The 26,356-nt window shown below is 41.7% G+C and overlaps 1 protein-coding gene across 1 annotated transcript; it reads right to left on the minus strand.

Annotated features, from left to right (window-relative positions):
- Positions 1-478: 478 nt before the first annotated feature.
- uggt1 (UDP-glucose glycoprotein glucosyltransferase 1) lies at positions 479-13,242 on the minus strand. The gene is made up of 40 exons (XM_077731602.1): positions 13,031-13,242; positions 11,888-11,980; positions 11,055-11,190; positions 10,899-10,975; positions 10,627-10,760; positions 10,450-10,562; positions 10,212-10,386; positions 10,028-10,124; positions 9,884-9,962; positions 9,720-9,820; positions 9,099-9,198; positions 8,913-8,973; positions 8,708-8,799; positions 8,299-8,449; positions 8,099-8,218; positions 7,936-8,021; positions 7,374-7,509; positions 7,173-7,304; positions 6,943-7,107; positions 6,167-6,287; positions 6,000-6,098; positions 5,389-5,483; positions 5,087-5,293; positions 4,851-4,982; positions 4,652-4,782; positions 4,252-4,347; positions 4,083-4,185; positions 3,635-3,714; positions 3,368-3,557; positions 3,118-3,276; positions 2,960-3,045; positions 2,755-2,839; positions 2,594-2,685; positions 2,292-2,481; positions 2,046-2,228; positions 1,814-1,974; positions 1,580-1,694; positions 1,355-1,471; positions 1,020-1,161; positions 479-945 (listed from the first exon to the last, which is right to left on the minus strand). The coding sequence occupies exons 2-40, from the start codon at positions 11,916-11,918 to the stop codon at positions 926-928; spliced, it is 4,590 nt and encodes a 1,529-aa protein (XP_077587728.1). The 5' UTR covers positions 11,919-11,980; positions 13,031-13,242; the 3' UTR covers positions 479-925.
- Positions 13,243-26,356: the final 13,114 nt, after the last annotated feature.

The following is a 26,356-nucleotide window of genomic DNA, read 5'->3' on the forward strand; positions in this document are numbered from 1 at the left end:
TCGTTTTTGGTCGTTTTTGACCAAAAACGACATAGGTACCTATGTCGTTTTTTTCCAAAAAACGACCAAAAACGACATAGGTACCTATGTCGTTATTTCCAAAAAATGACCAATAACGACATAGGTACCTATGTCGTTATTTCCAAAAAATGACCAAAAACGACCAAAAACGACATAGGTACCTATGTCGTTTTTTCCAAAAAACGACCAAAAACGACATAGGTACCTATGTCGTTTTTTCCAAAAAACGACCAAAAACGACATAGGTACCTATGTCGTTTTTTCCAAAAAACGACCAAAAACGACATAGGTACCTATGTCGTTTTTTCCAAAAAATGACCAAAAACGACCAAAAACGACATAGGTACCTATGTCGTTCTTTCCAAAAAATGACCAAAAACGACATAGGTACCTATGTCGTCTTTGGTCGTTTTTTATGTCTACCTATTAGAAAGCAAAATGAACAATAGACCAACCATTTTAGTTAGGTTTCCTTTAGTAAAAATATGACACCACCAAAAAAAAATACAAATTTCACAGGAATCATTCAATTCATTGTCCTTCGTGCCAGCATTCAGAAAAAAATCTTATCCCCACGTAGGTGGTGCACCTTTAAACTAACAAAATGTAGCCAAAAAATGTAGTTGTTCAGTGACCACCAGAATGGAATTTTTACACACACACACACTTACATGCGCGCCATAGCTAGGAAGCTAGAGTCCTTCCACCGCAGCGCCCAAACGGACAAAGAAATGGTTACTTCAAGTATTTTTGGGGGGGCAAGATGGCGCGAGCAGTCACTGAGCAAGTCGGGGACCTCAGATAGCGGACGCTAGAGTGGGCGTGGCATCGGGCGGACGCCAAAGTGGCGGGCGGGGCTGTTGATACAGGCTCTTGAAACAGAGTCCGTCCGTAGAAGACGTCTTCACAGCTCCGTGTGCGTGTCTGAAAGAGGAGGGGAAACAATGACATAGGTATCTATGTCTTTTAACACCTGTGCTAATGAATCAAAATGTTACCTGTTTTGGGAGAGCCTGGTGCACTTTTGTCTCGCGTCACTTCCTTTTGCAGTCGTTTGATTTCTTGGTCGTAGTCGCTCCACTCGGCCACGATGCGCACGGCCGCCTGCAGCTTGGGCTCCTTGGTCATTGGGTTGTTGCACTAAAAACACGGGTAAAAAAATCATTTTAAAATGTATTAAAACAATTCTATGCCCTCACCTCACCAAAATGGACTCTTTAGCAGCCAAAGTGGCCACAAAAAACACCACATTTTTGTTAAAGTGACCCAAACGTATCTCAAAATGTACATGAAGTGAGCCAAAAAGCCCGAGCAAAAGTTCCTTAGTACTTACCAGGTCAATAGTTTTGGCGTTCTTCTTGGAGCCGTTGTCGCACCACGTCTCGCACCACAACCACTCTTGTGGCAGAGACTTGATGGGCACTTGATGGATCATGTTGTTGGGGAGATCCTTTCACAGGGGGGAGGGGAACAACAAAGGTTTTTTCAATGTCACGTCATTGTAAAATTCCAGGACATTTTGCACATTGTGCAATGTGGTGCGGGGCCTGTAGGTTACCTGGTCCAGGTTGGAAAGACTATTGGGGTCCTGGCTGAGTCCCTGGTACTGGCCGCGGAGTCGATCCCCCGCGGCGATCTTGCGGAATTTCTTCAAGTCCACCACGTAAAGGGCGCTGAAAACCAAACGTGGCGTGTCAAATTGTACAAAATCAATCGTAAGCACTTGAAAATCAAATGGCGAGGATTTCACAACTATTTGTGGGTGTGTCTATTTTTCAAATTCCCACTCTACCTGATGTGGTACTTGCGTCCCGCCAGGTGACTGGCCCAGTAGCCGGACTTCCAGAAGCGATATCCGTCCATCTCTCGCCGGCTCTCACAGAAGGGCGTGTAGCCGTACGGCGCCCCCTCCAGGTCGAAATCCCGCAGCTCCTTCAAGTCGGTCCGTACGATCTGAGAACGACGTTCCGAGGAGAGAGAATGTTACTCACTTGACGTGTGCACAGACCGACGAATGGACAAACCTGGTCGGCGTCCACAAAGAGGATCTTGTCCACGGCGAGCGGGAAGAGGACGTCCAGGAAGAGGATCTTGTAGCCCCAGATGATCCTCTGCTTCTCCGTCTGCTGGTGCAGCCAGCGGGGCCACTTGTACTGGACCAGCTCGTATTGGAAGCCGTACTTTTCTGCCATGCGGGGGATGAACTCCTGTGGGACAAACGGGGAATAGGACTCGCACCTTTCCAACTTTGAACTCTGAGCAGAACTTACCTTGAAAGAGGGCGACAGGTAGTTCTTGAGGAACCAGAACTTGACAGGCGTCCGGGTGTTCTTCAGGACCGACAGCATCATGATCCGGAGGAAGCGCTCGTACAGGTGACCCGAGGCCACGGAAAAGATGTTGATCACGTCGTCCTTGTCGCGCTTGGCCTCCTCCGTCTTGCTGCCGCCCGTGAAGCCCCTGAGGAGAGGAGAGGGAGTCGGAAGGGAGTCGAAAGAGTCAGAGGCGGAGTCGAAAAAGAGTCAGAGGAGAGTCGAAAGAGAGTCGGAGGGGAGTTGGACGAGGCTCTCACCTGGTCAGAGACGTCCAGAAGCCGCTGTCGTTCTCCTCGGCACTGCCGTCGCTCAGAAGCTCCTCGTTGAACTTGTCGGCTTTTTTCTGGACCTGACAGAAGGTGGATTCGTTCGCTCGTACGTGCATTTGCTTTCCACAAGGGCCGGCCCATTCACTCACCTTGACTTTAATGATGCGGCTCTTAAAGTTGTTGAGCACCACGATGAGGTCATCCGAGTCTGCCGGCGAGTCGGTTCCGTCGTGGCTGTGACGGAAACATTTTGCATTTTTGTTCTTTTTAATAACTTTGATACACAACTAAACACTTACCAGACACTCACAGAAAAGTACACCGGTTGAAAAATATATTTTTTAAAAAGCCCACCTGTATATTTTATAGATTTCATCCGATCTGCCTTTCCTCAGCCTCAGATTCCAGGCTCCCGGATTGGCCTTGAGTTGAAAGTAACCCTGAGCGGCATGAAGGACAAAGTTTAATCGCTAGATGGAGGCCCCGAGACGGCATTGGGCGCACCCACGTACCAGATTGGCCATGACGATAGTGTCCACGATGACGGGCTCGGAGGCGGTGCCCAGCGTGAACTGGAGACCGCGTGGCGGCTGGCCCGAGCTGACGTCAAAACAGTGACCCTCCAGGAGGAGGTGTTCCAGCTCGTACTGCGCCGCTACTACGTTCTCCACCTGTCCCATGAACACACAAGATATTTAGGGTTCGTACCTAGAGGACAATATTACCGTATTTTCTCACATATAAGGCAATTAGTATCATTACCTCCTCCAGGTAGATGTTGTCCAGGTCGTAGCGAGTGCGTACCGACTCCACCATCCATCCCTCGGGAGGGTTGAGGTTGAGCGTGAAGAGTGGCGATTGCGGCATGTCCAAGAACTGCGCCATGGGGCCAGGAGAGAAGCCGCCGCCTGCCTGGAAAGCCACCTCAGCTTCCAGAACGTAGCGGTAAAAACTGTGGCAAGTGGTGTTGAAAATTAGCAAATGAACTGGAAGAACCTTGTGGGACGGAAGGCTCGCTCTTCTCGGTACCTCTTCAGGGGCATGTCGGACAATTTGGACTGGCAGTTCATGAAGACGCGCATGTTGACGTTGACCAGTTGTTTCAGAACCTAAAAGGGAGAAGAAAGAAGGATATTTGTAGGAAACGAGTATGGGAGACCGGACGTTTGGTCGCCCGGACGTTTGGTCGCCCAGCCGTTTGGTCGCGCAGACGTTTGGTCGCCCAGACATTTGGTCGCTCAGACATTTGGTCGCTGGTCAAATATACTTAGATATTAAATTCTCTCTCTTAGATATTAAATTTGCTCTCCAAGATATAAAATTTGCTCTCTAAGATATAAAATTTGCTCTCTTAGATATTAAACTCTCATGGATATAATTTTGAGAGCTGGTTTCAACAGTAAACTCTCCGTCAACATTTGACCGGCGACCAAACGTCCGAGCACCAGGAGAAGGTCGTGTGTGTGGGTGGACCTACCATCAGGAACGGCGCCAGTTTCTGAGTGTCCCTCGTCACGGGGTCCACTACGGCGACGACGTCAAAATACACGTCTCCTTCCCTGGGACGGATCTTCACCGCACTGATGGTGAGAGAGACAAAAGATGTGGATTTTCGATGGTGGGCGTCCCGGCCGGGTCAATCTCACCTGTGACGTTCGCCGGCAAAGTCGTAGTCCATGCGCGCTTCTCCTTTGGGCTGAGACGAGAGTAGAGCGTCCACTTTCATCACCAGGTCGCTGGCCCTGAGACAAAAAAAGGGGTAGCTTTTAATTTGGTGGCTGATAAATAGTCAACAACAAGCTTTTCATTCAAAAAAGTGGGACAAGCTAAGCATTTAATATTGTTTTTAATCTTACTTGATGCTATTTTGTATTATAGAAATGTGACTATTTCTGTAATTCTTTGCGTTGAGACTTCATACCAAAAAAATAATAACAAAAACTAAGCACTGAAATAATAATTGCATAATAATTTTCATTAATATCGAAAAAAAACATTGAAAATATAAATATATTATTTGTGTTGTTGTTCAAATGTGGTAAATACCTGTCCTCTTCGATGCCAAACTGCTGCACTTTATTTTTGATGCGTTCGCCCGACGTCTTGAGGATGATGCTCTCCAGCAACAAAAAGTCGTCCTGATTGAACACCTCGTCCTCCTCCAGGGGCCCGATGATCTGCGGCCAGAAGGACACGTCAGGCGGGGGCGAACAGACGCGAGGGAGAAGGAAAACGAGCGTCCTACCCGTCCGTTACTGATGACGGCCCTCTGGCCCTTCTTCAGTTTCAGCACATCTCGGCAATAGGCGGCGTGGGAGAGCAGGAAGTCAAATTTGCCGCTGTCGTATGCGCTCTCGAAGGCCGCTATGTCCATTCCCTGAGTGGAAAAAATGATTCAGAAGTTGGAGTATTGGGGTATTCTATAAAATGTTAAACTCCAACGTACTTGCGTCCAAAAAACATGAGAATTAGGTTTCTTACCCCAACAGCAAAATCGGCGATGTGGCTTCCTTTCTCCATTGCCGCCACCGTTTCTTCTTTAGCCATCTTGGTGATGAAGTTTTTGGCGTTGTTGGCCGACTGCGTTTGCATGGCGGCCCAGATGGCCCGCGTCACGCGGCTCGACTCGGCCGACAGGTCGCCCGACGGGTTGCCCACGGTGCCCAGACGCACGTTATTGCTGCTTTTCTGTACAAGGTGAAATACATTGACTTCAGATTATTGCGTTCTTGACAGATTTGATTGAATTTGGCAGGGGAGGGATGAAATAAAGAGGATGTTACCATGTGTCGGATGGCATCGTAGAGGAGGCTGCGTCCCGAAGGCGTGTCAAAGTCTCCCACCACCCAGAAGGTCACGGGTCGGATGTAGCCGTCGTCTATTCGGCAAGAGGAAGAGGATCAAGTTAGACATAGATTACTCTGTTCTGCCATCTTGGATTTAGCTAAGGGCTGAACTTAAAAGTAAATATATATATTTTTTGACAATACTTTAAATAATTATACCAATTAATTCCTTTCTATAGAATGTATTCAAGCTATTTAATGAGTCTTAATTTGACCATTTATGAATCAGATAAAAGTGTCTTAAAATAGCACAGTTGCGGCTTCAATAAGTTAGCTGACATCACAACTATTTCCTAAAAATACAAAGGGGATAAAAGATGACTTTTTAGCAGGAATATATAATAAAATGATCTAATTAATGGCTTCCAATGCTAACATTACTCTATGTATTTTTTTCCGGTAAAAATTAAAACTCGAATAAATGATCAAAGTGACATTTGTGGGCCGAATTAAACAATTCTGCAGCCTATTTGTGGCCAGCGAGCCATATATTGCCCACCCATGTAAACAAATAAACCCTGAACAATTCTCATTTTTGAAGCACTGACCTTTCTTGGTCATGTAATTGATGCTGTTGGCCACTGCCGTGCTCTTCTCCTGCGTTCCCAGAGTGGAGAAGCGTGCATAGTCGTCCACAAAATGGTTGTCTGAAGGACGAAAGAGACAAAAATTGGACGGACTTTGTCAAACGGGGAACGGAAACGGACTGACTAACTGGTGTCGGAGAGGTCCAGGTAGGATCTGCTGGTTGACAACACTCGGGAGTTGATGCGAGGGACCACGTTGGGTTGGTTCATGATGAAATCCACCACGTCGTGATCGGTCGCCAGTTCGCCCTAATGAAGAAAAATATTAATAAATGAACACGAGTTGTGGTGAATTTTAAAAAATGGCATAAGCCTGTTCTATTCAATTTGGTTTCAGACTAGAAATGTCATTGTTTTGTTCCATTTGTTGCCAGCCAATAGGCATCGAGCGGGCGGCCCCCTGACTGTTAGCTCAGCATTGGACCTCATTAGTCGACTGCAAGTCAGCACAGAAGAGATTAAAACCAGTCGTTAGGAGACTTCATTAGCAAACATTTCCTTAATTACGCTTCGACTCCCGACGGGTTTACACAAGACAATTTCCCACTTTTACTAAATGTACTAAAAAATGGGGAGTCAAGTAAAAATCTAGTTAGAGCCCACCAACAGATTTAAAAATCTAGTCCTATCAAAAGAAGCTAATAAATTACGAATAAGTGTCCCATCAAGGTTTAAGCTACACAACTTACTACATTATCAAACTTATTTTGAAATATTAACTCATTTTCTGCCATTGACGACAACACAAGGGCAAGCCGTGACCAAACGTCCGGGCGGCCAAACGTCTGGGCAAACAAGTACTCTGTTTTCCTCCCACCTCCCAAAAACAAACATGCTAACGCTAACTAGATGCTAAATAGTCCCTTGTTACATTCCTATACTTGGTGTATGTCCTTCAACTGACCAGGTAGACGGCCCTCTGGTAGAAGGAGGTGGTCTCCAGGATTTTTTGCATGGTGATGGTTTCCAGCTCATCCGGCTCCAGTTGTTCACGCTGGTACGGAATCCCGTTGTACATGACAACCGGCAATGGGCCAACTCCCGTTTGCTCATAGTAAGCTCGTCCTTCCTGTCAAGGTAAGCAGATATTGGATATGAAGATGGCGTCTAAAGAAACAAAAAATGCCACCTAACCTTTCTGTTGGTGTCAAAGCTGGAGTCGGCTCCCAGGACACTGCTGATCTCCACATAAGGGAATTTCTTCTCCAGGACTTTAACCACATTGGCGACAGTCAGCCGCCCACCTTGAGGGACGTGGTTGAACATCTTAATAGGAAGAAATGAAATATAGAGATGAAATGACAACAATGGGTGTTTTATAGCGATAGGACTTACCGAGATGACCGCTTCGAAAGCATTGTGGCTGTCCACCTCGTCGCTGATGTAGTTGTACGCCCGCAACAGGGCGACACCCGCGTCTTGCATTCCGTCGATGTCATTTTCATCCGACACCACAAATATCAGCCCGATCCTACAAAAAAAATAAAATACATTTAAAAAGTGCTGTGAAGAAGCGGAGGTGATTATCAGCCTATTAAATATAGACATGCCTAGTAATTACATTAATAGAAAATGTCCTTATAATTTTCATTCATTTTGTCCGTTTCTCACATTTTTTCATACAAAATTGGCACCCCAGATATTTTTAAACGGTGAAATTGGTAATTTTTTGGAGGACTGTGGAACAAATTACGTAATTTACATATAAAGTACTGATCTACTTACAAAATATTCAAGTTACAAAAATAGTTCTGGAACCAAATAATTTCGTAAATAGAAGTAGAATACGACTGTACATTTGAATTCAGCCCCCAAATATTGCACCAAAAACATGACCATGATCCTGCAAAATGAATCCATGTTTTTGACTATCGTTGACAACCTTCAAGTCACAAACCTGAGTGGGATATTGTTGGAATAAAACATCTCAGCAACACTCAACAACTCAACAGCGCTCTCCTGAGTGGGATCCAGGATAATCACCTAAAAACATGCAAAAAAAAACATGTTTTTATTTACTCATTGCATTTTCAATACAATTCGCTTGGTTGGCATCCTACCAGATTGTGAAAGTTTTTGCGGATCTGCCTAATCACTCCAGGGAAAGTGGGTCGGAGTAATTCCTGGACGTTGTAGGGCCAAGAACTGTACCGGTGGTCCGTCTCCAGGTTGTTGATCCACTAAAAAAAAACACAGGGAGCAAAATGACCCAACGGATATGGATGTTTCTTTCCATTTTTCCTTTTTTGCGCCTTCTTACGCTAATGGCTGATGTGCGGATGTCCACGGCGTAGTCCGAGTCCGAGGGCTGTACGTTGAGTCGGAGGATGTCGTGGATGTACGGCGTATCGATGAGCAGCGAGCGTAAACCCTCCATCACCCGGGCTTCGCTTCGCAGTACTTCAAAAACGCTGTTAGGTAGAGAAAGCGGAATTAAAAAAGATGTCCATATTACGTTTGGACATACTTCTTTAAAAGCAACCAAAGAAAGTCCAGATAAATTAAACCTTAACACAAGTTAATTAAAATGGTATGAGAGTAACAGTTGGAACCTTTCAAGGTATAATTTCAGTGACGAAAAATTTGTGTTAAAAATAGATGGTGTTTTCTTGAATTCGCTTTCTCGATGCCACCATTTTGTAAAGGGAGGGTGTCAAGAGTGAGACTACCTGAAAATGTCTTGTGAGTCCAGATCGATGTGCAGTCCATTGATAAACAGGGCTGAGTCGCCTGGATGAAGCCCCAGCGTTCCTTTAAAAAACTAAGCCAAAAGGAGAGACATATAATCTCAAAAATATTTTTAGAGTGAATCCAGTTGTCAGGCTTTCATTTCTTTTAGCGGTGTGACGACTAGTAGATAGTAGGAAAGTCTACCTTCTGGTTTTCGGCGATTTCTCTGCGGATCTCGGCGCTGACCACGGTTTTGGTGATGGACCTGCAAAAGGGGGACACCAAAACTTTTATCACTCCTAAATAAGGGTGGACATTCATGCAGTTTGACTTAAAAAATAAAAATTGAAAAATTGAAATTGCTACTTTATTATCATCTTTATTATTTACCTGGCCTTGTTTGGGAAGTTCTGACTGAGATCCTTCATAACGTTGAGGGCATCCACGGATGGAGCAGCTAGTATGCGAGCGGCAGTTTGGAAGCTGAGATCTGTAAAAAAAAAAAAAAAAAAAAAAAAAAAAAAAGGAGGGTAAAAAAATATAATAAAACAAAGGAATATTTTTGAATCTGAATTATAATGAATAGCAGCCAATGAACTAATATATCTACACAACATAACATTTAATAAAATACATAAGGCTAAAACATGATATTAAATATTTTTCCTTCTTTTCTGATTAAAACCTTGAGTGTAAAAAATCCACCACAAGAAAATATTTGCTATTATGAGGGTCAAATTGAACATTTTTACTCATTTTAATATCCAAAATTGATTAGAACTTTATTTAATCCCGTATTTGTGAAATTTCCTTGGTTAAAGTAGCAAGTAGACCCAGAAGGCATTGTAGACCGAGTGATTTTTTTTTTAATCTATGATCTATCAGCATGTCCATTCATGAATCAATTAATTTTGTCAGCCTTATTAGAAGACAAAACCAAATGATGTGACAAAAATGACTTCGACACTCCTAATTTATTTGTATACGGGTCGATGTAAGAAAGAAACCCACCTTGCATTTCCCAGACTTTAAGCGGTGCCATTTCATTGGTACTTTCCACCAAATGTTTCCTCAACTCCTTCAGCTGTTCTTTCAGTTCGGGGTACGTTTTCCTGGAGATAATAAAACACATCTAATATTCTGCATTGAAGTGGGAAAACATTTTTTGGACTCACTTGAGTCGACCAAAGAGAAATCCTTGGACCTCGTCCAGCGGATCATTCTCCCTGATCATGGTGGCGTTCACTTCCGCCCCTGAAAGCACAATTTGATCAACTAGAAAGCTCTGGGCTTACATTGTGGTGTGTGGGTTTGTGTACCTTGGACTTGGGTGTCATCCTTGGCTTTGTATTCTTGGCTTTTGATGGCCAACTCCACTCCGTAGCCAGAAAGGGAGACCCTCTTTGCACTTGGTTTCTATTGGGGAAGGCAATTGATAAATAAATAAATTACTTTCCTCCTTATGAAAGTAACTAATTTGCAATAAACATGTGCCACACCCACCGCAACATAATGACGAAGCACATAAGTGGCCAGGCCTTCCTCGACTTTGTCCACAACGGCCTGGTGCACTTGATGAAAATCGGCCTTCCCCAACTCGGCGTACAGGATGATAACGGGAGTGTCTGGCTTTGATCCGGGATATTTATGATCACCCTTGAAAAGATAAGGCTTTGGCCTGAGAAGGAAAAAAAAAAAATCAGCAATCCTGGCGCTGATAACGGCTTTGATTTCTCGTTACCGTTTCGAAGCCGTTTCAAGGAGTTCTCCCAACATGTCAGGATCACACGTCTTTTCTCCATGGACGCTGAAAAAGGCCGAGCATCCTGCAGGTGGGGGCTCATTCGATGCAATCTTGATGAAGAAAAACAGATTATGAAACGCCAAATAAAACAAACAACAACGAGATTGATCCTACCTGCTGGAAGGAATGCACTGTTGCCGAGTAGGCTCTGAGAGAAAGAGCAAACTTGAGCATGTTCACTTGGACGGAGCTCAGCAAGGTGCCCACTTTCTCCACGATCAAGGCATAGTAGGCCTGGTCCGTGTCGGCTGGGAGGGCGAGAAAAAAACGATTTGTCAAAAGTTGCTGTGCAATATATAGTTTGGGCGACCAAACGTCCGGGTGACCAAACATCCGGGTGACCAAACGTCCGGGCGGCCAAACGTCCGGTCATAATTTCTGCTCACCGTCATCCAAGTGAAAGTCCTGATTGTCCTCGACAAAGTCCCAAAACTTCTCCTGGCTCTCTTCCGCTAAGAATTCACTAAAGACAAGAAACAGCACATTTCCAATTGAGTATTGGTGAACGTTTAAGGTGACCAAGACGATGTTTGTGGTCAGACCTGGCCTCCAGGAGCAGAGGTGTGTCGGCCCACTTGGCCGTGAGGGTGGTGGTCACCGCCTTGGAGTCGGCACCCCCGGCGGAAACAGAGGCCAGGGTGGACAACAGCGATGTCAACAGGAGCCACATCATCCAGCCTGCAACAGGACATAGGAATTAGCAACATAAAACATCATTAGAAATGACTGACAGACCATTTTTTCCAACCAATGAGGTGCCTTTATAATGAGTACCACCTGACTGCAATCAGATGGTCACACATGCAAAAGGTAGCTTTTTGTTCAGTTAGAATGAAAACCTGCGCCCACTATAACCCTTCGAAAACTAGTTAGACACCCCTGGGTCTGTACTGGAACAATTGGGACAAAAACATGCACTTTGTGGAATAGTTTAGACATCTGTGACTTAGTATAACAGCAATAATGGTGTGGGTTCACAAGCAGTTCCGCTTGTAAACGTAAAAAAAAGTAAAGCTTCTAACCAATAGGAGCCCTCAGCGTGGCCGCGTTGGCCAATGAACGCAAAGCTTGTACGTCAGGTGGACGAGCCAGAGTTATGACATTATTAGCGTCAATATAGTGAGAGAAAACACATTTTTACGTTGTTCAGATTTGTACGAAATGATAATCAATGAGCAGCATATCGTAACGGGTTAAACCTTTAAACCAATCGCAGATTAGCACTTGGATTCTTAGCAAACACTCGACTACCCAATTTAGTTTTATCGGAACGCAGTGCAATTAAAACGAGATCGATATTTTATCTTTGAAACCAGGGGGTCATTAGCAGTTTATACGCGGTAAATATGCAAAAAGAAGGCTTAGTTTTCCTTACCGAAGCCGGATTCGTAGCTTCCTGGCGTCATGATTGCCGGAGAGAAGGCGGGGTCCTTGCCTGCTGGGGTTGTTTAGGTGGCCATACATTAGCCTGATTAAAAAGAAGCAGACGGGAAAAGCAGTCTTGAAAATACGAAACTGATACTATTTTGGGGGGTAAAACCCTGTAAACATCGTCAATAAAAATAATTATCATTTTCATTATAATTAAAAATTAACTATAATTGACACCGATACTTGAAAACTGTAAACAAAGAAAACTGACATTATCCTTCAGGCGCCACTGGCCTGACAGATAACATTAGTGTTTTGCACACACTGATTATGTTTATAATTTAATAATAGATAATTAAATAATATTTTGCAAAATAAATAGTAGCAGAAATCACTATGGCAAGAATTCAATTCTTTACATCATCTGACTGAATCAATTTACTTATATATAGAAAATCTATAATCCATTAACTCATTCACTACCATTTGACTAGTTGACATTATTAGTACATTCAATCTGTTGTAGATTATATAGTCCAAAAATTGTGCAGTTGACAGAAAAAATCTGGACTGGGCCCTTAATAAATATAAAATACTTTAAGCTTTATGCAAAAACACGCATGGGTGAACCCCCATAGATCAAAGAATGGAAAATGAATGAATAAATATATATTTCCTTAGTCGTAATACTATAAGGATGAGCTAGTTTACTATTTGTTGCAAAGTGGATTCGGCTAATTCACACATAAAAAAAAAATCTGCATATTTTCAAAAGCTATTAAACTAGTTTGCCATTCATCCTTGGTCTGGCATCCACTTTGTGAATTTGACACCCACTCAAAGTGAGTGAGAATAGGCAAAAAAAGAAAAGTGAGAAGAATGAAGGTTCCTTCTCTTTCTCGCTCTGCGGCCCGAATTAAATTGGACAAGCGATCCTCCGAAGAGATCCGTTACGGTCAGTGATTCAACATTTTCTGAAAAGCGGGCAACATTAATTATCCTGTCGGCTTTGACCTTCACTTTGAAAGCGCCAGCGTAGCCATCTTTTTTTTTTTACACGCGGAACAACCCGATGGCTCACACGGAATTAAACACCATGCAAGTCACGCACCCCCGCGAGCAATTGTCAACAAAGTAATGTCCTCACCTGAATTACGGGGGAGTGGCTGTCATCCTTTAAATAGGGTCCGGGGGTCTTTTCCCGACGCACAACGGGGGAGCCGGCGACGACCTCAATTAAAGCGCCATGAATACGGAGGCGTCGAGGGGTTTGGCGCCGGTTGTCGCTAATTAAAAAAGTGTCGGTGGACGGTTTAACGGGAGTCATCTTGGCTTGTCAAGTTGCAAAAAAAAAAACACCTGGCAAATTAAGACAGAAAATAAAACATTTGTTTTAGTGATGTTGTAAATAGATAGTTTTAAGTTGATGGGTAAGTTTGGGAAGAAAATGGGGTTACATACCAATGGTTAGTGCTGTGCTGGCTTTTGATTGGATGGCGAATCTTGGAACCTAAAATGAAAAATGACAATTCTGAAGTTAGCTGGGATAAAAATATTTAAAAAAAACAGCAATTATCGACTTAAAAGGGGGAAAATCGGCTAATTTAATAAACACCTATACTCTTCATTTTAATTTGATCCTAAAAAAGCAAGTCGGCACTCTTTCCCGGGCCACACAAAATTTTGTTGCGGGGCAGCTTTGGCCCCCGAGCCACCACTTTGACACCTGGGGTATAAACGGTTCAGAAAATGAATGAATTTGAAGTACTTTGGTATATTTGAAAAAAGGGGAATTCATATTGAAAATACACTTCAAATACTATGTTTCATTTCAACGGGGGAAAGTTATTAAACTAAATTGTTGCGTTAAAAATAAATGGCATTTTCATGTATTAGCTTGCTCGACTCTGCCACCATTTTTTAAACAAACAATTCCCATGTCGACGACCTAATCTAGTCGTGCAAGTGACGTTCAAAGCGGCCGTCGTGTCGCTTTGGTCTCGGCAGACTAATGACAGAGTAATGGCCGTCAATGACGTCAGAAAATTGATGCGACGCGACGTATGCTGACGGCGCTCGGAGAGGCCAATTGGTTTATCTTTTTCCTCTTGCGTATTTATAGAATGTGGGAAAGGGACCGTGCCAGATTTAAAAAAATAAATAAATTAAAAGGGGGAAATGTGATTAGTCTGAAGCTGTCGGAAGCGTGCGTCTCGCTGTCCATATGACAATGTCATTGGTTCTGCTGATGAAGGAGATTAAAGACAAACTGGAAAAAATGGCAAAATGGACAATTAGGCCCACCCGCTAAAAAAAATGCATCCATTCAAGTACAAAAATACAACAGGGAGATGTTCTATCTTTTTAACTGGACACACCCACTAACGCAAGTTTGTCCAATATTCACATTCAAGCTAACTTGATCTTACTGGGTCCAGATTTGTTGATTTTTGGCCTAAAAAGTCCATTTTTTTGGCATTAAAAGTTCATTTTTTATATTACAGATAATGTTCGATTGATTTTGATAGATTTTCCAGGACGCTTTTTGCTCTGTCGTCAATTCCTGCTGTTTTTGGGGCACTTTCAGGTGACTTTTAGTAATTTTTGGGCCATTTTAAGGCGCCGTTTTGATGGCAGCGCGAAAAAAATAATGTGATTGTGGATAGGAAATTTAGCAAAGTGCATTTGATCAAAAAAATTGCAATCTTTTCATTTTTTAGTGAAAAAAAACCCTAATTTGATCCATAGCGGTCCACATCTGGCCCACGGGACGCAAGTTGGACACCCCTGCTCTGCATATATCAATTTTTTCATCTTATTTGCTTCTTATATTCCACTGTAGGGATAATGTACTTTTTTGCTGATCTGTATTTTTAGTTGTGCTAATGCTAATGTGCTAATGCTAATTCCGAGCACGTGTGTCAATGATAAAGAAAATGGACTCGTAATAAGTAACGCACGGGATGGAGAGGATGCTCGCTTTTAACGCTCGCCCTTGCCATCTCCATCCAGGCGCCCTGAGGGAAGATGATGATGATGATGATTATTATTATTACCGTTCTCCTTGCCGCTGCGCTTGGGAGTCACCTTCTTTGTGCCGGACCAGGGATGGGATGGCGCTTTGAGCTTGCCAGAGGGCACCCAGGGGCCCCTTTGCGGACCACCAGTGATGGATGAAGCCCAGGCCGGCCGGCGTGATTGCTTGAAGGATTCTTCACTTCATTTGCATGACTTTTAGGGAGAAAATAGGTCACATTTTACTTTGAAAGTACATCATTGGCATGGCAATTTGCATTATTTGACCTAAAGTATGACATTTCCTTTCTTACTTTTGTAATATATATTTTTTTGCCATCTGCAAATGTTCTTTTTCAATTTTGAACTAAATATATATAACATTGAAAAATGTACAGTGACTTTTTCCCTTAAAAATGCAGTTTTATGATTGTAACCAATGTTTTAATCTAGTAATCAAACGGCAATTTGCTTCTAGAATAATTGTATTTAATATATGTAATACATGTATTTTCATGGACATTAAATCTAAAAAATAGGACTATAAATGTCTTTGATTATGATTTTTTTTAGTAAAAAATGTATAGTACTTTTTTTGGAGAAAAATATTGTATAAAATAGATAGGATTTGGCACTATTTGATTTTTTTAAAGTAAAAAATGTGTACTTTTTCCCCAAAAAATACTATACATTTTTTTAAAAAGTACTGAAAATATACAGAACTTTTTATCCCGAGATATACTTTTCATTCACAGGTTAAAAAAAATAAAAAGAATAACTATGTCCCTCCATCTTGCTTATAGGCAAGATAATGTAAGTGTGTATATTTGTGTATGTGTGTGTGTGTGTGCATAAAGGCCAGAGGATAACATAACCTTGGCCAAGAATATTTTGGATGTAGTCCAAGCCGTGTTTCACCTTAATCCCCCTTAGGATCGTAGATCCTACAGCAGATCCTGTCGGGGCGGCGGCGCATTTCATTTCTACGAGCCTATCATCCTTGTGATAAATCTCCCCTGTTCCGCCCCCCCCAAAAAAAGAACCGACATAAACGAGCCACAGTGAAGGCCTCCTTCCGCCAGGGGGCAATCTTGAGCTTCTTTTACCGTATGCTAACGCTGCGTGGCTTGGAAAGCAATTAAGGAAGGGCCAAATGTTAAAAATGATATTTAGCAGTCATTTTTGGTTTTCCAAAATAAAGTTAGCTAATAATTTTCAATTAATTTCCTTTTTTTTCTCTTCAATTGTTAATTTTGCCAAAGAAATATATGATGAAAAAACGCAAATAGCCTGTTAATCACGTTTTGGTTTTAGCTAATGCTAAATAGCTTGGTGAATTAGTGGTTAGCTCGTCCGCCTCACATTTCTGGGGTCCTGAGTTCGATCCTCGGTCGGTCTTCACCGTGTTGAGTTTGGATGTTTTCCCTGGGCTTGCGTGGGTTTTCTCCGGGTACTCCGGTTTCCTCCCAAATTCCAAAACATGCATGCTAGGCTAATTGGATGCTAAGTTGTCCATAGCTATGAGTGTGATTGGTAAATTGGTTTCCCCAGGCTTGTGTGGGTTTTCTCCGGGTACTCCAGTTCCCTCCCACATCCCCAAAACATGCATGCTAGGCTAATTGGATGCTAAATATTACCTAGCTACGAGTGTGATTGGTTTTCTAGTAAGCAAAAGGATTTTTTTTTTCTCCCAAGCGGCAATTTTTCTGGGCCTTCAGCCTTCCCTTGACCTCTTCCTCCGACCTCCACCCCGCACAAAAGCACGCATAAAGAGGACATATTTCATATGTTCAATCAGGGCCGCGACGCGATGGCCGTCGGGGCCCGCCGTCAGCCGTGACCGGCGGATTTCGACCAGGCGGGGGAAGATGGGAGGATGGCGATGATGGCGGCGGCCTGTGATCATTCCCCAAAAGCCATCGGCGTTAACGGCGTCTTTATGGGCCCGCCGAACGGCCGTGAATCTAACGCGGCGGACGGACACGTTGACGAGCACTTACCGGTGGTCGCAGTGGAATAATTGCCCGCAGATTAGTACGTCCGCACCGCCTTTTTTGTTGCCAAGGTAACCTGGTGGTTGGTGACTCTCAGACACTGTTAAAATGAGTCTGGCTGAAATACACACAAAAATAGACAAGTGGTTAGAGTGATGGCCTTACAGTTTTGGGGTCGAGGTTTCGATCCCAGGTGGGTATTTATTGTGTGGAGTTTGCATGTTGGCCACAGGGTTGTGTGGTTTTTCTCAGAGTACTCTGGTTTACTCCCCAAAACATGCATGCTAGGCTAACTGGATGCTAAATGTTTGTTAGCTATGGGTGATTAGTTGTTTGTCTTTTTGTGCCCTGTGATTGGCTGGCCATAGGTTTAGGGTCTCCTCTGTAGTTGGCTGGGATATGCTCCAGCACCCCGGTGAACCTAGTGAGGCTAAGCAGTTCAACAGTGAAGAATAATTTTAAAAAATCTCTATTTTTTTAGTGTGTACCTTTCGGTATATCGATTATTTTTAAAGGGTTTAAGTGTTTTTTTTAACAAATTAGAACATTTACATGTAAAATACATCTTTATTTTAAAAAATTCCAAATTCTGTAACAAACTAATGACCTTCAATAGCTTTAAAAATTTACAAATTGATAGTCAACGTTTACCAAAAGACGGTGCATTCAAAGACCTCCAAAAAAATAGGACAACAGAGTTTTCACGAAATGACGGCTGATACGTTGACCTAAAAATGTGCCAGCTGCCTTTGTAGCCATTTTGTGCCATCAACTTTCACTTGTTCACTCGCCAGCCAGCCAGCACGAGCGACTTGTTTTGTTTTATTTATTTCCAAGCGATTGGCTTGTCAGTGTCAGCCTGGGGGAAAGTGCACTTGTGTGTCGCCGCTTGTCGTCGCCTCGACGCCGATCGCTCGTCTTGCCTGATGCGCGCCTGCAAATTACCGCCATAAAAGCCCCCGTCGCTCCCGAGTCTCTTCAATGCACTTATTGCAGAGTAGTGGGGGGGGGGGGGGGGTGTTTTGTTTAGAGTAACAAACTATTCGCTGCCGTTTTTATATTTATAGGTGATAAATCTTTTGTTTTTACTAGTGTTGCTATGTCTCATCGTAGTAATGTTGCCATTTTTATGACCAAATGATATTTTGGGAACATTTAAAGGAAAGAGGAATGCTAAATATGTTAGTCAAGTGAACATTCTTGGCTAATGCTAGTTAGCATGTGATGAACACAAACAAAACAGGCTCGCTTCCTTTTCTTCTAAGAAATAGTTTCAAATATAAACATCAAAATATGAAAAATACATGCATTTAAAAAACGTTTTTTACCCAATTATGTTCCTCTGTTTAACGAATCTAAGATTTTCATGTAAAAAAAAAAAAGTGGCCCTGACACGCAGTTTACTTTTAGCACCCTCTTGTGGCAGGGCTTGAAAATACAGTCACGCTTGCTGCTAATGAAGACAAATATAATTATAGCATGTATTTTGAAGCGGGCAAAAATCAAAATGAGAAAGCCTTTGAAACTGGGTTCTACTGGGCGGCCATTTTGGAGCTTGACAACCCCCCGACCCTTGCATCGCCCCTCCTGTCAACGTCTCTCTTTTCCTGTCTCAGCCATAATTGTCTTCCCTCCCAGAAAAAGTCCATCTGGCCTCCTCTTCCATCACCCACCTTCCGCCATTCCTTATTCTCGCCATCCGTCTCATCCTTTCCTTTTTATTCGTGGTCGCCCCTCGCGGAAAAGGTCATCTTTAACTCCGTGAATGCAGATAAATTGAAAAAGTACAGAGTTACCAGACTTATTCTCGATGGGGTTCAGGTCAGGGGCATTTGCGGATGAAAGGAAGAAGCGTTATGATGGATTATTTTTTTCCTATTATTATTATTATGAGGTTAAATATTTATTTCTGTTGACTATTATTATTATTACTATGAGGGTAAATATTTATTTATGTTGACTATTAAAATGAGGTTAAATAATTATTTATGTCCACTATTATAATTATTATGAGGGTAAATATTTATTTCTGTTGACTATTATTAATATGAGGTTGCTTACCAATTTATGTTGAATTTTTTGTATTGATTATTTTCACAACTAGGTTCGAACCCTCGACCCCCGAACTGCGAGCCCGCCTCGCAAACCGCCCATCCACCGATTTTTTAAAAAAAAATTTAATTCTAAAACCCATCCACCATTTTTATCCTCACATTTCTACTCTAGTCCACCCGATCCCCAAAAACGGCGGCCATTTTCCTCTGAATACCAACTAAATCTCAAAGTGAAATTCCTCAACTCACTTCAACGCCCCTTTTAAATAACCTTCCACACAAGAATGACAACTCTCCTAATTATCATAACGATGACAGGTTTTTCCCTGCAAAAAAAAAAACCCAAACACACAAAAAAAGACACGAGTGGAAACGATTTGAACGAAATAACGGCGCCACCACCGCCAACCTCATTACATCCCATTTACCGGCCGTTTTTCCGTTTTGCCGGCCTCACCTGGTTTCGCCCCCTCACCTAAGCGGCACCCCCGTCGGTATGACCGCCTCCCGGCCCGTATTTTTTTTTTTTTCCCTGTGGCGAGTGTGAGGTCATCGGGGGGTCAAGCTCCAGTCAACAGTGTGGATTAAAATTTCACAAGAGCCCCCCCCTGATGCATATTTCATGGGTCTCCCCGCCTTTTATCCATCATGCAATCTATCTCCTTCTGGCTGCTGACAGTCTGTCTGTCCTCACCTCCTCCTTTTTTCTCTCTCTCTCTTTTTCTCTCTTTTGGCCGACCGTCCTCGAACACAACTCATCGCCTTGAATAATTTTAAACAAACGCAACACGGATTTAAACGTGGGTTGACGGACTGATGGAAAGATTGATGCGCGGTTGTCTAGACAGTTGACGGGCGGACGAAAAAAAAAAACGGAAAAAAAGAGCGTGCATGTTATACCAGGGGTGTCCAAAGTGCGGCCCGTGGGCCAGAAGTGGTCCATTAGGGGGTTTCGATACGGCCCAACTGGCACTTTTGTTTTTTTTTAGCTTATTTAAACAAAATTAAATACTGTTTGTCCCCCACAAAACCAGTTTTTTGAGTGTTGATCAATTTGTGTAGTTATAATTTTCTTATTTGACCTAGAATTTTAAAAAGTAGTTTTTTTGGCATGATCTTTTTTTCCAGAAAAATTGACGTTTTTATAGATTGTCGGAAATTGAAGTCATTTTTTAGGGCTTACCTGAAGGTGGGGGGTGAGTGGTTAGGGTGTCTGTCTCACAGCGCTGGGGTCCTGGGTTCAAATCCAAGGTCGGTGCACCCATGTGGAGTTTGCGTGTTGTCCCCGGGCTTGTGGGTTTTCTCTGGGAACTCCAGTTTCCTGCCACATTCCCAAAAAAATTCACAAAATTATTTTTTAACTAAAAAATGGATTAAAAAATGACAATTATTAATTTAAAATGGGGGAAAAAATCAGGAAATTTAATATACATCCATATCTATCATTTAAATTTGATCCTAAAACAGAAAGTCCACCCTCATGACTGATTTTTTTCCGGACCGCACAAAATGATGCGGCGGGCCACATTTGGCCCCCGGGCCGCCACTTTGACAAACTTTTCAAAATGAAAGGCTCTTGTAAGAGCGCATGCGAGCACAATATTTTCAGATAGGTTATCGGAGTCGTCCGTCTTGGAGATGTTTCTTATCGGTGGCGTAACTTGAAGAGCCGTGTGAGAGTAAAGCGATACGATGGGATGGCGTCCAACGCGGCGGCAGCGGCCGCCGGACGGGAAGCCGCGGGAAAAGCGAGAGCTCTCCATTTCATCCGGAGTTATCGCTCACGGTCTCCTCGGATCAGGGATGAAAATGTCCTTCCTCTGATCCCATGTTTGTCCTCCTATTCTTTATCTATGGCAAGGGGTGTCAAACTCGGGTTGCTTCAAGTTAACATTTAAGTGGGCCGGACCATTTTAGATCAAATATTTACATTCTTTTATTAATAAATGGATTAAAAGAATTGGATTAAAAGTCCTGTTTTTATAGATCTAAAACAATGTTTATTTTAGAATTTTTTTAAATATATTTTTAGATTTTACTAAATAATTTTTGAGCTAAAAACGCAGAAAAAATTGATTAAAAAATGACAATAATTGATTTAAAAGGGGGAAATCAGGAAATGTAATATACATTTATGCTTTTCATTTTAATTTGAACCTAAAACAAAAAGTGGTGTCAAAAGTGCGGATTGTGGGCCGCCAGGGGTTCCCATCCCTTTTTAACTGGACCTGTCGAAATGGATTGGACGTCTAGTTTAATTTGCATGGGACATATCATAATAGCCATAAGTGTGGGAAAGACGGTCAAAGATATGCGATGGGAAAAACCGTTTTGAGAAATGATATGAAAGGACGTTTAATTAAAAATGGACTCTTGATAGGATTAGGTGGCTTAATTCTGGATTGTGGGTTTTTTTGTGTGTCTTCTTGACCTTGTCTCACTGAATTCTGGGATAGAATTTGACCAGAAAAAAAAGACGGATGGGAACGGTTAGGTGTCGGCTAAACGGACGCAAGTTGCCCTGAGCCTCCTGTGGGCGGAGCAAGTGACAAGAACCACTGATTGGTTATCTTATCGGGATCTGATTTTGGACCTTGAGGCTCGGCTTTCTGTGTAGCGAGTTCCGATTACGACATGGCTTCCTGTTCCGCGACGACCAATCGATAGATGGCCACGCCGTGAGGCTTTACGAGCTGAATTTATCCTCATGTAAAAATCGGTGTTACCTAAATTAAACTTGGCGCCACGGTGGAAAAGTGGTTTGAGAGACGGCTCGCAGTTCTGGGGCCGAGGGTTCGATCCCAAGTGGGTCCTGACCGAGTGGCATGTTGTTTCTTGGCTTTAGTGGGTTTTCTCAGGGAACTCCTACATCTCAAAAACATGCACGTTCACTTTTTTTGTTTGTTTTGACAAAAAACGAGGAAGCCAAGATGGCCGAGCAGCGACCCGCCGCCACCGCCTCGCCACGCTCGCTCCATCACGAGCGTCGTCGTCAATTACTTTAAAGCGGCGTCATCGTCACTCTAATTGTCGTTACAAGGTCAAAACGGAAATTAATTTCAACACATTTGCTCATTTTCTTGACTAAAATTATCCTACAAAGTCAGCCTTGCCCTCAGGGGGGGGGCCTGACTTAATCCATGTGGGGTCTAAAGTGCGGCCCGTGGGCCATTTAGTGGCCCACTGGAGGGTTAGGGTGCGGAGCGGGATGCCATGTCTGAAGACTCTTATAGCATGTTAGCATGTGGGACTCACAGTTCTGGGTTCGATTCCAAGGTGAGTCCTCGCTGCGTGGAGTTGGTGGGTTTTCCTCAGGTGCTCTGTCCGGTTTGCTCCCACATCTGAAAAAACATGAATGCTTTGGTTGATTTATGGGCATTTGCAGCCTTAGGGCCGGACTGGACCCACTAGTGGGCCACTTCTGGCCCGCCAGCCACATGTTTGACCTCTTTATTAATCTATATTTCTTTGTTGTTGTGTTTAAGAGGGTAAAGTCAATAAGAAAAAAAATATCTGTATTTATTTATTTAAATATTTTAATTATTTTGCTTACATTAGTTATTTATTTTACTTATTTAATTGTTTTAATTATTTTATTACTTTAATTATTGTAATTATTTGATTTGTTTTTTTATTTGATTTTTCGAATTCTTGTAATCATTTGAATTGTTTAAATTATTTTATTATTTTATTTGTCTGTCTATCATTTTATTTATTTCATAATTTATATTTGATTTTTTTTTGGTTCTGAAAGGCGCTTCGACGAGGCCAGGAACGCGTGGCGTGGGCTTTAGCCCGCCGTTAACCCCAATTCCGCTTGGCGCCATTTTCCCAGACATTGGGGGCAAATATAACAAGCTCATTTATTGATGCGGTGCCTTGCGCCAATTGCCTCGCACTAGAGTAACTTCTCATTCATTTTTAATACTATTTGGGAGTAGTGTGTGTATACACGTGTGTGTATATATATGTGTGTGTGTTTTTTCTATCTTGAAAAGTCAAAAAAAAGAAGTGGTACACCTGCCAAATACTTCCAATTATACCGAGTTTACTACCAATATACATTTTACCAAACTACTAAATATGAATTTTGTATCAAAACTACAAAAAAATGAAGCAATGTTTTTTCCAGTAATTGACATTAAAAAAAAGTCGCCATTTTAACTTATGCTTAATTTCAGAACATTGTGTTCTAACTAAGTTTTGTATTTTGCACATGGTCAAAATGTTCTTTTATTTTGAAAGTAGTCCTTTTTAACGACACATTTGTTTTTGGAAAAACCAAAAATGTTATTTGATTGGCTCTATGTTTTTTTCTTAGCAAGAAAGCATTAAAAAATATTGAGCTTTATTTTAGTCGAAATAAAACTACCTGGAGCATATCAAGTACGGTGTTTATTTCAGGTACATATTTGTATTTTTTATGGTGTACTCATGATAAACATCATGCGGAATGAAACGCCGTTTTGCCCAGTGAATAAAAGACAGGATTTCCAAGGTGTTTATGGTGTCTGAACCCTATTACAATCAGTCACGATGCAATAGCCAGTCTTGGCGCGTGAAAATATTCTAGCAAACGTGTGTGTATTTACGTGCGCCTGTGTGTGTGTGTGTGTGCACGTTAAGCCTAAAAGCATCACATAGCTGAACGCTCCGTTGCATCCCAGCTGGGCTTTTAGACAACTTTGACCATTCACCTTTTTCATCGAAAAAAATCTTTTTTCTTGCAACAGTAAACACACACAAAAACTGCCTTCGCATCCAGGTTATCATAAACGGTGTATTTATATATATTTTTTGTATTTTAAACATCTTATGGAGCAGGTATTTTATTTCTACAAAAATAAAGCTCAATATTTTCTAGTACTTTTCAAATAGTTCTTTTAAAAAGTGAATTCTTGCTAAGAAAAAACAAAAACAAAGAGGTTATTAAGTAATACTTTGTGTCATGATCATAGAACGTTTAGACAAGGTGAGAAATGCAAGAACTTATATTTATTATGAATTATTTGGGTTTTGTGGGCATAAACACTGAAATTTCCCAAATACAGGATAAATAAAGTTATCTAATTCAATTTACTATGCTCATCTTTCAATGTCATTTTCATTCGTCAATTAGTCCCTCCCAGTCAGAATGAATTGGACAGCCAGAGTCGTCAATATCAACTTTTTGAGTCAAAATTAATGGTTTCCATGACAAAATGCTAACTTTAGCTTTAGCATCCCCACTTAGCTCAACTGACTTGGATATTATTCCGCCGTGACTCATCGATAACCCGATCAAAACAAAAAAAAAACCTCAAATGACGAACATTTTAAGCCGTTTTTGCAATTAGTCAACTCCGGCGCCCCCTCTCAGAAGTTTAGGAGTCCCTCGCCGCCCAACCCGCGTAAACTCGGACCCCGTTTTTCTTTCATGTCGCCCGTCGTCTCTTTTCGGCACAAAAAAAAATCAAAAATATCGTCGTAATGGAGAGTTAAAATGGCGTCGCCCGAGGCTCCTCGTGTCTGATTAGTCGCTAATCCGTATTATTAGGGATTGAAGTATTATCCGGGTGTTATTCAGCAGGTTAATTGCTGCCAGCAAAGAATAAAAAGTCAGATAAGAAGAAGAAGGAATAAAAAAAAAGTACTCGTGTGCGCTATATTGAAATGCAATTTAAAGATTAACTTTTGCAAATGTGCGCGAGGAGACGGACAAAGTCAACTAATCAAAACCATTCCTCATTAAAATAATAGAATAAAGACCACATTTGAAATGACAAAGAAAGTCCGCCATTTTGCACGTATGTAATCATCATGCATTTTAGTTTTTAAACAAAATGGACCCAAAAAGTTGACTTACTTGCTGCCATTCAACTGCTTTATCCTCACTTAGGTGGCGGGGGTGGGGGTGCCGGAACCTATCCCAGCTGACTTTGGGTCAGTAACCCCGGATGGGTGGGCAGCCAATCACAGGGCACTAGGAGACAAAAAAAACAATCAATAGTATAAATAGTAGATATAGTATATATAGTATATATAGTATAAATAGAAATATAGTATAAATAGTATATATAGTATATATAGTATATTTAGTATAAATATACTATATATAGTATATATATTTTTTATAGATACTATATATACATATATATAATGTTTTTTTTCCTCAACAGTGAAGGCTCATACTAAATGGGCTTTTGGTGATTGATAGCCAGCCCTCCCCCGCCAGGTAAAATGCTTTCAAGCGGGGGTGGGGAAAGGCCCGGCCGGCCGAGAGTTCCGATTTTGGTCCCAAGTTCTGAGTGAGCCAGTTTGAGAGTAACGGGGGATGGGTTGAAACGCAAAGTACTCGAGTGCAAGCTACTAATTGGACTGGTCACATACCAGTTTGGTGAAAAGTTGTCTGCATTGTGGCTTGGAATGCAAACCCATATATGTATATGTATATATATTTTTAATGGATAATTTTTATACATATATATTTTTTATACATATTATATATATGAAATATCTATAAAAATATATTTTTATGGCTATTATATATTTTTTATATTTTTAATTTTTTATAGATATTATATATACATAAATATGATAGTCTTTTTTTCCCCAACAGTGAAGGCTCATACTAAATGGGCTTTTGGTAATTGGTAGGCAACCCTCCCCCTCCCAGGTAAAATGCCTTCAAGCGGGGGTGGGGAAAGTGGCCGGCCGAGAGTTCCGATTTTTGTCCCATGTTCCGTGCGAGCCAGTTTGAGAGTAACGGGGGATGGGGTTGAAGTACTTGAGTGCAAGCCACTAATTGCAGTGGTCACATACCAGTTTGCTGAAAAGTTGTCTGCATTATGGGTTTCAATGCAAACCCATATATGTATATGTATATATATTTTTTAATAGATATTTTAAATATAGTATACACATATATATATATTTTATATATAGATATATATGAAATATCTATAAAAATATATATTTTTAATAGATATTATTATATATATGAAATATCTATAAAAATATATATTTTCATAGCCATTACATATTTTTTATTTTTTATTTTTTATAGATATTATATATACATATGTATAATATTGTCTTTTTTCCCAACAGTGAAGGCTCATAGTAAATGGGCTTTTGGTAATTGGTAGGCAACCCTCCCCCTCCAGGTAAAATAGTTTCAAGCGGGGGTGGGGAAAGTGGCCGGCCGAGAGTTCCGATTTTTGTCCCAAGTTCCGTGCGAGCCAGTTTGAGAGTAACGGGGGATGGGGTTGAAGTACTTGAGTGCAAGCCACTAATTGGACTGGTCACATACCAGTTTGGTGAAAAGATGTCCTCTTTATGGGTTGGAATGCAAACCCATATAAGTATATATATATTTTTTAAATGATATTTTATGTATATATACATATATACATATATATATATATATAT

This window comes from Stigmatopora nigra, chromosome 13 (assembly GCF_051989575.1).
Source record: "Stigmatopora nigra isolate UIUO_SnigA chromosome 13, RoL_Snig_1.1, whole genome shotgun sequence".
Classification (NCBI taxonomy): domain Eukaryota; kingdom Metazoa; phylum Chordata; class Actinopteri; order Syngnathiformes; family Syngnathidae; genus Stigmatopora; species Stigmatopora nigra.